General features: G+C 48.4%; 1 protein-coding gene across 2 annotated transcripts in view; it reads right to left on the reverse strand.

The window, feature by feature from the left end:
* Window positions 1-11,346, reverse strand: part of EEPD1 (endonuclease/exonuclease/phosphatase family domain containing 1) — a 123,033-nt gene extending 111,687 nt beyond the window's left edge. The window contains exons 1-2 of one of the 2 annotated variants that reach the window (XM_065939828.1): window positions 10,924-11,346; window positions 9,403-10,456 (exon numbers count right to left, since the gene is read on the reverse strand). In XM_065939828.1, coding sequence (XP_065795900.1) covers window positions 9,403-10,286 — 884 coding nt within the window. In that variant the 5' untranslated portion in view covers window positions 10,287-10,456; window positions 10,924-11,346. Of the gene's footprint in view, window positions 1-9,402; window positions 10,457-10,894 lie in introns of both variants that reach the window. The other variant, XM_065939827.1, reaches the window with a different exon arrangement.
* Window positions 11,347-12,295: the final 949 nt, after the last annotated feature.

Genomic DNA, 12,295 nt, shown 5'->3' on the forward strand with positions numbered 1-12,295 from the left:
GACTCTCCACGACCCTGTGGACTGTAGCCCACCAAGCTCTTTTGTCCATAGGATTTTTCCAGGCAAGAGTACCGGAGAGTACTCTTGCCATTTCCTCCTCCAGGGGATCCTCCCAGCTCAGGGATCGAACTTGAGTCTCTTAAATCTCCTGCAGGTGATTTTTTCTTTTTTTACCACTGAGCCACATGGGAAGCCCAATCACTGGTACTGAGAGGCCACTAAAACTTTTACTTTTTCCTCATATAAGAAAAGAGAGAATGCAAAAATATTTAAGCCACACTCAATTTGCTTAATCAAAACACATTCTAGAGAAATTTTTTTTGTAATAGATAACTGGATCAGTATTTTTAAAAACGGCAATTTTACCTGACATCTCCCGTTTTAAAAGACACCAAGATTTCTGTATTAGCTGAGAAAGACCAAGTACTGATTTCATTCTCTAGCTTTTGGGTGAGCAAGTAGGATTCAGATGCCTGCAGCACAATAAAACCACACCCCAAACACACACAACCTTCAAAGTGGCCACGTAACAACATTCTCTTGGCTTCGGCATCGCATTTCAGGAGTTTACAGCAGTCTCTAGATAAAGTAATTGAAGGCCCAGATTAACAGCTTAATCAGGTAATGGCTGAATCAAAATAGAACTCACTAGAAAGGAGGGTTTGTTGGAAACAAACAACAAAGCAATAGAGGTAGAGGGCTGTACTCAGCAAAGAAAACTCAGGGTTTCTCTCCCCAGTAGTTTAGTAGAAGGAGTTAAGGCTTCTCAATAAAGAACTGCTTACTCTGAGCACATCTCCTCAGGGTTCCTATCCGCTGGAGTCCAATTGTTTGGCAGTTGTCAATTAAAACGTTACAATAAGAACTGCTGTCCAGATGAGGCCTGTGTACAGTCATCAGGAATAGGATAGGCAAGTTTCTAGGTTCCTAAATCTCTGTTGAGAACTACAAGCCTGCAAGCAGAGCAGGGCATTTCTGCATAATATCCTGGATGTTTTGAAAAGAGTCACAGGTGTGGAATTTCCACTCAGCCGTACATGACAGCACAAAGACCAGCGTGTCCATGAGGAACACGTCACATATCAGTGAAATGCATGATCTTGTTACTGGCAGGGACTGTTAAGAACTCTGGGATAAAATCTTTTGTAAGTTTAGGTCATTTTGAAATAAAAATAACACAAACTGCAATGCTATTCTCTACCATGGAGCTCCTCGTCTGAACGATTCACATCTTGAGTCTGTGCAAGTCAGGAACTGGCTGACTTCCTACTCCTCACCTGATGGCTGCATGGGGAGCTGCTGATAGTCACCTTCACCCTGAGGGCCACCACTCCCGCTGCTCAGATCCTGGCCTCCCCTCCAGACTAATTCCTTTCCAACCACCTTGATCCTGTCCCCACATCCTTTCCCTATGCTGAGTTCTCCATCCACCTCCAGAGCCAGGCAGACAGGTACCAGACCCCTGAGCTTAAGCTTGACCTCTTTCTTCCAAACGGACATGGACGCGGTAAGTACCTGGGAATGTGTCTCCTTGTGAGACTGAGCTCCCTGACGTCACCCTGTGCCTCTGACCTCACTAGGCAAGTGCACTTAGATTCAATCCACGTTGAATTGAACTTCTGTCAATGTCTTTTGGGGTTTCCCAGGTGGTACAATGGTAAAGAATCTGGCTGCCAATGCAGGAGACATGAGAGACGTGGGATCAATCCCTGGTTCAAGAAGATCCTCTGGGAGGAGGAAATAGCAACCCACTCCAGTATTCTTGCGAACAGAGTATTCCATGAACAGAGGAGCCTCGCGGGCTACAGTCCATGGGGTTGCAAAGAGTTGGACATGACTCAGCACAGCACAGCACAAATACATGGTTAGGCCATTTGATATAACTGTTCTCTTGCTCTGTATATCCCAGCTCGACCAATCTGTTTCACTCACATGTCTACCCAATCCTCTTAATTATGGGACTTAACTAGCCCCTGGTAACTGATGAGCCCACCTGACTTCAATTCTTCCCTATAACGGTAGCCTCCTTCTCCCCGAAGTACCAAAGATCGCTCTCGTCTTGCCCCGCAGTCTGCCACACCAGGTGCTGTGCTGCTCCAGGACCCTTTGTGTAAGATCCTTGTCCAATAATCCACTGATGTCTCTGTCACTGTCCCCGGGCTCTTTCTTGGCCCATGGGGTGCAGTCCAGCACCTGGTCTACACAGAGGACCTCATGGCCTCTTTCTCCATCTACTGTGGACCAAGATCCCACACTTGTCCAGAGTGAGGCAACAGCAGACGGAGGGGTAAGGTCACCAAGCTGCATCATGCCGACATAACGCAGAGGCATGTGAGTCAGCCTCCAGATTTCCTAAATGCCTCTGAGACTGTCTTCTAGGAATCTACCCAGTTAATCTCCACAATATCCAAAACACAGGCAAGTCTTTTCAGTTTTTGTCTCTAAAAGATCCTCTTTTCGCCACCCACTTCTGCTCTCCTGTCACCATCCTGTTCAGCCTGTATTCTACAATAGCCTCACTTAGTCAACTCCTAGGACACACTCCAAGAGACCCCCCCAGCAGACAGAACACTCTGATAACAGCTAATTCATCAATTTCTGCTTCTAATCCTCTGCGGCCCCACCCACCTGGCCTTGCCTCCCGCTGCAACCATAGCCACCTTCCCAGCCCGGAGCTCCAGCTCTATGTCTGAAGCAAGCTCTCTCAGGGCCTTTGCACCTGCTGGTTCCTCCAGTGAAGCAGAGGAACTCCAACTTTTTCCATGCCTGGCTCCTTAGCTTCTCAGGTGAGGCTTCCTTGACCCCCATCTACTCAGCAAGCCTCCATCACCCTCAGCTTTCACCACTATCTGTAGGTATTTATCTGTGTACTGACTTGTCTGTCTTCCTGCCTAAAATGCAAACTCCATGACAGCACTGGCTTTGTCTTATCCTACACTTTATTACCAGAGCCTGGTACTTAGTGAGAGCTCAAAAAATTTCTGTTGAATGAATAAATAATAAAGGAATGAATATCTTCTGGAAGAATCAATACTTTCAACACATACCACCCCCCCACCCCCACTACTAATCAGATCCCAGCGGGCCCAGCTTTCTGGAATGACCAAAGGAAGAGCTGTTCCTTTGGTGCAATAAGCCCTGTGTCTGCCCACCCCAGGCCTTCCCTTCATTCACACCCTCTTCTCTCATTAATCCTCAGCAGTCTTACTACTGACCACCTTTCTCTCTGGAAACCCAGAGCTCCCTGGCTCAGAAAACCGGAACTCGGCCTTGGAGTGGAGCCAAGGTCGCAGACTCACATTTGAGGGTCCCAGTGCAAGGGGGCGGGGGGACCTGGCACCCTCTGGAGTGCTCCACCTCTGGCCCAAAGCCCTGTCCTTCAGAGGAACAAAAACAGGAAGGGAGCAGAGGTCTCCAGAGGCCTGAGAGTTTAGGTAAAGTTCTGATGCCTGGCCAGCCTGAGGCCCAAGAGAGGGAGGAAAGAGCAGGTGGGTGAGGGTCAGTCAAGGCCATGGAATTTGGGAAAAGATACCTCCGTTCCCTGCTCTGAAATCAAACAAATGCCTGCCTTCAAAACCTGATTCCAACATCTTCGTTTCTGAAGGCCACACGGATGCTATTTAATCTCTCTGAGCCTCCGTTTCCACAGCTATCAAAATAGATTTCACAATTTCTACTTTAAGGCAACTGCTGGGCACTTTGCCCCCAGATGGTATGTCTGGCTGCATCCACCAACTTCAGTCCCTTAGGATGAGCCCATTACTCGTATAAGAAATTCAACCCAGTATCAGTCCTACTCAGTCACTTCTGATAAAATGTATGGATTTTTCCAAATGTTTTGAGGCTGAGCCATAAAAGGTGATTCACGTTTGCTTAGCTTGGTTTAAAAACAGGGCCAGTCTGACTCCCAAACTTAGCATATACATATACATAGCAGCCATTCAATACATGTTTTTCCATGAATGAATCAAACAACAAGACGGGCTGTGTCTATACTGAGCCTATTAATCAAGTCTGACAAACTAAAATCCCTTTTTTCACAAGGAATGCATGCTGTCATGCACTAATTCACCTTGTGTTTTGACACCACTAACAAACATGAGGCAAGAAAACAGACTCAGACCATTACAAGGCTCAAGACTTTGACACACACATCACCTTCTGATGGAGACCCTGGGGAAATGTGCAAGTGGGATGCTAAACTCCTTATTTCTTCTGGAGATTATCTGTCAGCTCCTACAGTGCTTGTGCTTTCAGAAACCAAAAGGACTGTTCAAAACTGAACAGTTCCTCAACAAAAACAAAAAGTAAAATTCAAACAACCTTCTCAAGATCACTAATTATCAGGAGATGCAAGTTAAAATCACAATAAGATATTTCCTTACACCTGTCAGAATGGCTATCATCAAAAAGACACAAATAACAAATGTTGACAAGGATGTGAGAAAAAGGAACACTTGTGCACTGTTGGTGGGAATGTAAATTGGCATAGCCACTATGGAAAACAGTATGAAAGTTCCTCAAAAAAACTACAACTAGAACTACTATGTGATCCAGCAATTCCACTCCAGGGTACAGATCCAAAGAAAAAGATATATGCACCTGTATGTTCATTGGAGCGATGTGTACAATAACCAAGATATGGAAGCAACCTAAGTTCCCACTGATAAATGAATGGATAAAGATGTTGTATATACATATAGACGTGCACACACATAATGGAACTTTACTCAACCATAAAAAGAATGAAATTTTGCCATCTGCAACAACATGGATGGACTTGGAGGATATTATGCTAAGAGAAATAAGTCAGACAGAAAAAGACAAACACTATATGTGGAATATCCCTGGAGAAGGAAATGGCAGCCCACTCCAGTATTCTTGCCTGAAGAATCCCCAGGATAGAGGCTGGCAGACTACTGTCCATGGGGTCGCAAGAGTAGGACATGACTTAGAGACTAAACTACTACTACTATATGTGGAATTTAGAAAACAAAGCAAATTAACAAACATGGCTAAACACAGAGTCACAGATACAGAGAACAGTTGCCAGAGCGGAAGGGGGGGAGAAGAGAAATAAGTGAGGGAGATTAACAGGTAGAAACTTCAAATTACAAAAGAAGTGAGTCACAAGTACAGTGTGGAGAATACAATCAATAATCACATAGTATCTTTGCACAGTGACAGATCATAACTAGACTTATCATGGTGATCATTTTGAAATGTACAGAAATATTGAATCATTATGTGACACATCAGGAACTAACCTAGTGCTATAAGTCAAGTTTACTTCAAAAAAACAAAAACTCCTAGGGAGAGAGATCAGATTTGTGGTTACCAGAGATGAGGCATAGAGGGAGGGGAAGTTGGATGAAGGCAGTCAAAAAATACAAATTTCCAGTTAAAAGGTGAAAAAGTACTAGGGAGACAATGTACAACATGATTAACATAATTAGCACTTCTGCAAGTAACCCACAGAAGTTGTTAGGAGAGTAAATCCTCAGAGTTCTCATCACAAGGAAAAAATGTTTTTTTTCTATTTCTTTGATTATGCACCTACACGAGATGACGGATTTTCACTAAACATTGTGGTCATCATTGCATGACATCTGTAAGTCAAATCATTATGCTGTATACTTTAAACTTCTACAGTGCTATATGTCAACTATATCTCAATAAAACTGGAAGAGAAAAAAATAAACAATCTTCATTTCATATGTGGGCTACCATCAAGTTTTGCAAGAGTATTTTGCAGAAGCATTCCTCTTTTAGTCTTGCTCCATAAATCCTGAAAACAAGGAAAAACATTGCCTAAGACTGACACTTGGCAAAGGAATCTGATGAAGCCTGTCAGTTCTGTGCCACAACATGACATCCTTGAAGGTTCCTGGTAATCGTGTGATTATTGAGCTTTCTGCTTTATCTCAGGCTGCATGTGCAAGACATGATTTCTTGTAGTACACACACACTTGTCCACCAAGGCAGCAGCATCTCAGGGCCAGAAAAGACTCTATCCTGTTACAGTCTCAGCAAGGCAAGTTTTAGTCTAAGAAAATACACACACACCCACAGAGAGGAAAACAAGAGCCAGCTATTCCCTCTGCAAAAAATGTGCCCAAGGGTTTGTGTTTCTCTCTGCGTATGTGTATGTTTTACATTAGCTACATTTATCATATGGAAAAACAGAGACGTCGAGAAGTTAAGGAATTTCACCAATTTAACACATGAAAAGGTGGAGCTGGGGGTTTTCTTTTATTTTTTCCTTTACAATGAATTTAATGTACGAAAATAGGACTAGTACACAATCTGGCAAATGCCCCTGGTTAGGCAGAGTGTGGATTGTCTGAACAAGAGGCAGGATAAAATTAAGGTGCTTATAAAACAGCACACTTGCAAAGAGCACAGGTCTAAAGTCAGAAGGTTCTGGGCCCTAGTTCCAGCTGACATACTAATGAGCTGTGGGATAGAGGCAAGTCACTTAACCTTTTTGGTTTTAGTTTCCTTACTCAAAGATGGAGACTCAATAAAAGCATGCATTACCTACTTCCCTGAGTTACTGAGAAAACTGTGAAAATACAAAGGCACATTCAAAAGTCACATAACTCTTACAATATATGTATTATATATGTTTGTGTATATATATATGAAAGCGAAAGTGAAGTCGTGTCTGACTCTTTGCGACCCCATGGACTGTAGCCCACCAGGCTCCTCCATCCATGGAATTTTCTAGGCAAGAGTACTGGAGTGGGTTGCCATTTCCTTCTCCAAGGGATCTTCCCGACCCAGGGATCAAACCCAGTCTCCCTCATTGTGGGCAGATGCTTTACCGTCTGAGCCACCAAGGAATCCCATATATATATATATATATATATATATATATATATATATATATATGTAAAGAGCATCCCCAAAATTACCTGCATTCATTGTTGCTCAAATTAAATTTCTTTCCTCTTGCTAATAAAAGGATCAACTGGAATGTAAGATAATTTTGTGAATCAGGATGAACACAGCTCCTGGAGAATGTGCACAGCTGTTTTGAGGACATGTGATCTACTCTGTCACAGCCAGGCATCTTTCAGTGCCCTAAACCAATGGACCCATTCCAGTTCTGCAGGGAGTCAGGCCCTAAGCCAATTACTTCAGGTTTACCAAACACTAACAAGGTGTTTAGAGTGCCCAGAACACTGAACACATCATGAAAGGCAAAAAGAAACACCAACCCACAGGACAACAGATGTGGCCAAGTGTGAGAAATATGATGGCGACATGGGTCACATTTAAAGTGGCTCCCAGATGCTCTCTTCTACACCCTTCTGGGTAAGCTCACCCTTTTGGGTAAGCTCTTCCTGAACTCTCACCTGAGGAAAGTAGTCAACGGTCTTCAACAAATCATCACCCCTCTAGCAAATCTAAAGAGACACCAGGACAAATCCCTCACTGGGCATTACCACTCTTTGTCGGTGCTTCTGGTTGCCGTGGTCCGCACTGCAGACTGGAGCTCGCTCTGAAGTCGGCTGTTTTCTGCTCACTCTCCCATTTTCCACCCTTCACATTCATCTGTTCTAGAACCTGAGTAAGCCCTTCAAACTCTGTCCAGAAGGACCATCACATGGTTGAATAACTACAAGGATGATTGGAACCATCAAAGAAAATATACCTAGAAAGCACTGCCTGGACTCACCGCACTTGTCAGAAAAGACACTTCAGGGAAAATGTTCACAGAGCAGCCCACAGGACTGGGGCTGGTGACTGCCAACACACAGTACAACAGGATGCAAACTTTACTATGTATCAGAACCACCCAGAGGTTGCGGAAAACCCAAGGTTCCTGTGGCAGTTGCTGATGCTGGTTTCCAGAGACCACACTTGAAAAAATCTCTGTCATGGTAAGTGGGCAAGGGCTACCCAGTTGGTCATCCCCATGGGGGTAACTTCAGCTCCTGATTCATCCTCCTCCATCCCCAAACTAAGCCTTAAGAAAACTCATAATAGGAATTAAGCAGTCAGCCCTCCTCCTCCCTTCTCCTTGCCCAGACGTACACCCATGCAGCCACAGATGAAAAGAACAATTGTCCACTCATTCCCCACAAGTATCTCCTGGGTTGAGTCCTGTCCTCCCCTGTGTACTACATGATTTTGCAAAAGGAGTGAGTTATGATGCCAATAGGGGATGTGGAGTTGCAGGAAGTGCATTCGGGTTCCCCAGGTCCCGTTCCCCGAGTGGTGCAAGCTCCTAACACTCAGTGACGGAGCACGCCAGTGGAACAGTGCCAGGGAAATGCTCTGACCTGGTTCTCTCCTCACTCGTTTTTCCTGATGCTCTGCCACAATGCACTGTGATTTCCCACTGAGAACTCGCTTCATGTCACCAACAACCCAGTACAAAAAAACCAGTGCGTGGTCCCAAGCATACTGCATCTTAAGGCAGGAGTGGGCGTGGGGTAGTGGGTGGGGGTGGTGTGGAATGGTGGCAGGGCCAATTCCCTTCAGAGCAGGACCAGAGGGGTTTTGCCCTGGAAGGGACTATTAGAAATATTTCTTTCCTTCCCAAAGTTGATTGTGTTATATAATGCACTATTTCACTAACAGGGGGAGTTGCTGCTACAATAATATTGTTTTGTTTTAGGGAGTGTTAACGGAAGTTCCCACAGAGAGTCGCGTTGTGAATAAGGTAAACACTCAGTGATAAGAGAGCATCATACAACTCTCTTCTTCTATGTTCAAATGTGCAAATCCGGCCAACGTTCACCATACAGTTAGCTTGGCCTTTTCTGGCCCTCAGACGGGAGGTTTACATATATTTGGGGCTGTAACTGTGGGCCTAAAAACCACCTTCAGGCTAAATAAGGAAAAAGAATGAAGGGTGATTCATTTGCAATATTTTGGTAAATATATTTACATAGCGTGTGTGTTTGCAAATGCCTGGTCTTTGCAAAGATTTTTCTGGACACAAATAAGCATATTTGGTAGAACAAATGTGACTTTGCCCCCCAAGAAAAAAAAACTCTGACTAGCTCTTTCACACATGCAGAAGGGCAACAGTTCCCAGGCTCTGAGAGCCTCATCTAGTGCAAACCCCATGAAGTCTTGGGAGTCAAACATTTTCCAAAACAGTAACACTAATGCAGTCTCCACTGACCCCAAATTTAGGAATTAATCTCAGATATACCATGTTCAAGACACAGACCTCAAGTCCCGAAAGCTCTATTTAGAAAATTCTGGAGCAGGAGAGCTCAGCCACTCAGAATACTGCACCATATTGGCAGCGGCCTCAAGCCCACTAATTTAAAAATCTTGCCTTCTCCCTACCCTCCCCCAAATCCACTCATTTGCATGCACAGATGAAGCCATGCAAGAGCTGCCTTCATACCCAATGCCCTTGCTGGTTCTTATCCTCACCTGTTTTCCAGGAGCGTCATGCACACCACCTCTCGCACCCCGGGGTTGTTGGCCTTCTCCACCGAACAACCCTGCAAGTTCCAGGTGGCCAGCCTCAGCACAGGCCGCCCGTCCCTCGTGCCTCCAAAGGCCTCCACCGAGGGCCTCGTGGAGATGATCTGAGTCGGACCCCCAGGCGGCAGGTCCAGGTCTTCACTCTGCAAGCTTAGTGAGGTGGGGCTGGGGTGAGGCTTGGCGGTGAAGGTCAGACCGCCGTTGGTGTGGGTGGACGGGGGCCTGGACCTCTCGGCAAACACCTGGTGCCGTATCCTGTCCAGGAAGGCGGCATTGATCCCGCCCATCCTCACCAGGTCCTCGACACTGCGGAAGGGCCCATGCTCACGGCGGTAGTCCACGATGCTGACGGCCATCTTCTCCGTGAGGCCCCGCACGCTCATGAGCTGAGCCGGGGTGGCTGTGTTGATGTTGACACGCGGGGTGAGAGGCACAGCGGCGGCGGTGGCCAGGTGGTGAGGCTGCTGCTCTGCCATCAAGTCCCTCCGCAGGGAGCTGGGGGAGTGCTGCGCCGAGCTGCCCTTGCTGCTCACGCAGATCTCAAACTTGACCTGCTCCAGCTTGGTGGCACCCACGCCACTGACAAGGGCCAGGTCCTCCACTTTCTTGAAGCCACCGATGTACTCGCGGTACTCCACAATGCTCCTTGCCACCGCGCGCGTCACCCCAGGCAGGGTCATCAGCTCCTCCTCCGTGGCGGTGTTGATGTTAAGTCTCTCCTGGTTGACCAGGATGTTGCTGAAGTTGCAGGCTGCGCTGAACTTGCGACTATGGGACAGGTCCGAGGGGTCCCGGGGGATGGAGCGGTGGCAGCCCAGGGTGCTCCCCATGGCTGGCCAGGATCAGGAGTCCAGGAAGCCTTTTGGCTAGGGAGGAAGCCCAGTAGACCTCACAGGCACAGAAGAAGGGAAGGTGCAGGATTCAGGGCATGAAATGGTTACCGGGACAAACATTAAATAACCATGCCCCGAGTGTCCAAAACTACCTCTCACTTGGCCACCTGGAAAACAAATAAACACAAATCGATTGAATCAGTTAACCAGTTTGCATTAGCACTCCCTACCTACAGCTGGGATTCTTAGCCAGGAGTCCAGGGCTGATGTCTGTCCGTGAATGTCAGAAAACACACACAAGGGGGCCGTCCCATGAGGATTTTCCTTTAGTGAAGCCCAATTTTTATCACGTTAGGGTCAAAAAACGCTATAAGCAGCTTCTCCTGGAAGGAGACCTATCCCCACCAGCCTACACCTCTCCTCCTTGCCTCTCAACTCTCCCAGCACTGGGGCCATCTCCCCGCCTCCAGTCGCTCCCATTTAAACTCTCAGGCAAAAGGGAGTAGGCATCCCCACGCCCCCTGCTCCTGACACAGCACCACCAGCAACTTTGGAATTCCATCCTCACTAGTGCGGGCTCAGAGAAAGGGTTTATCATCCTCTACCAGATTCGGCGCCGTTCCTGGCGCCCCACCTCTCAGCTGCTCCTCTGGGGCGTCCTCCTTCCACCTGCGGCTCCGAAGCCTGAGCCCAGTCCGGGACAGGGCCGGCGCAGGTGCTGATCAGTGGCTGGCCGCGGGATCCCTCCCACGCCACCTCGGGCCGCGCGTCCCAGCTGTTTCTGCTGGAGAAAACTCTTGAGTGGCTCTCCCAAAACCGGCAGGAGCTGCAGGGCTTCGCAGAGGCGGCAGCGGCGGTAAAATCCGGCCGCTGCGGCTGCACCAAGTCTTGCGGCTGCACCAGGACTGGCGGCGCTGCCGCAGTTGCGTTGGTCCAAACGAAAAGTCCTACCCCCGACTCGGACGCGGGATCCGCGAGAATCGGGTCCAGAGCCCAGCACCAAAGGCACAGCCGCCGATCGCCGCCTGTGTCAAAGCCAAAGTCCCGGCCGCCGGGCCCGCGCCTCCTCCCGCACTACGGCCACACCTCCTCGCGGGCGCCAACCCCTCCCCCGGACTCCGAGGGCACGTGGGGGCGGGGCCGGAGCGCTAGGCCGGGACACCAGGGCTTCAAACCCGAGAGCGCGGGGCGGGCCCTGATGTTCAGGAGGCGGGGCCGCGGGGCGCGGGGGCGGGGCCAGGACGCGAGGTGGTGGAATGCAAGGCCCAAGAGTGTGAGAGGCGGGGCTACTCTGCGAGAGGGCTGGCCCCAGCGCGAAGAGGTGGTGATGGGACCCTGAAAGCAGAAGCGGGGCCCGGGCGGAAGGGGGCGGGCCCCGCGAGCGTGGAGGCGGGACTTAGAGGCTGAAGAGGCGGGGTCGACGCCACAGCGGCGGGTCACCCACAGGCTGTCCTGCGGTCCGCTCCCCCTGAGCTCGGGTTGCTACCGGAGACCAAAGGATGGCTGTACGGGATAGAGGATTTTTAGTCTCGCCCGAGCCGAGACTCTCCCGACAGCTTTTCGGTGGGCTGCAGCTAGGGGTGCGGCAAAGGCTACCGGGCCGTCAGCCCAAATTTAGTCCGTCTCTGGGGCGTGGGGACAGGGCGAAGACACTCCCTGTGTGGGAGGCACACCTACGGGTCGGGAGCCTAGCCTGCGTTCTGAGAACATTCGCGGACTGAATGGGAACTTTTTGTCTTCCGCCGCCCTCTTTCGTCGTCTTCTTTTCTCCCTTTGTGTATTACCTTTACCCTGCTTACGTACAAACCTAGCAACTCTATGCTACTGGGAGAGGGCGCGCACCGCCGGTTAGAGCTGTGTTCGCGTAGGTCACTTACTGCGTTGCTCATTTGCACGTTTAGCGCTCTGAGTAAATATGGATATTTTCTGTATATTAAATCTAATTTTTAAGGAAGAAGAACATGCCAGTTGGAAATGGAAGCTGGCTTCCCAAAATTCAGAAGGGT

The sequence above is a fragment of the Muntiacus reevesi genome, chromosome 6 (assembly GCF_963930625.1).
Source record: "Muntiacus reevesi chromosome 6, mMunRee1.1, whole genome shotgun sequence".
NCBI classification, from domain to species: Eukaryota; Metazoa; Chordata; class Mammalia; order Artiodactyla; family Cervidae; genus Muntiacus; species Muntiacus reevesi.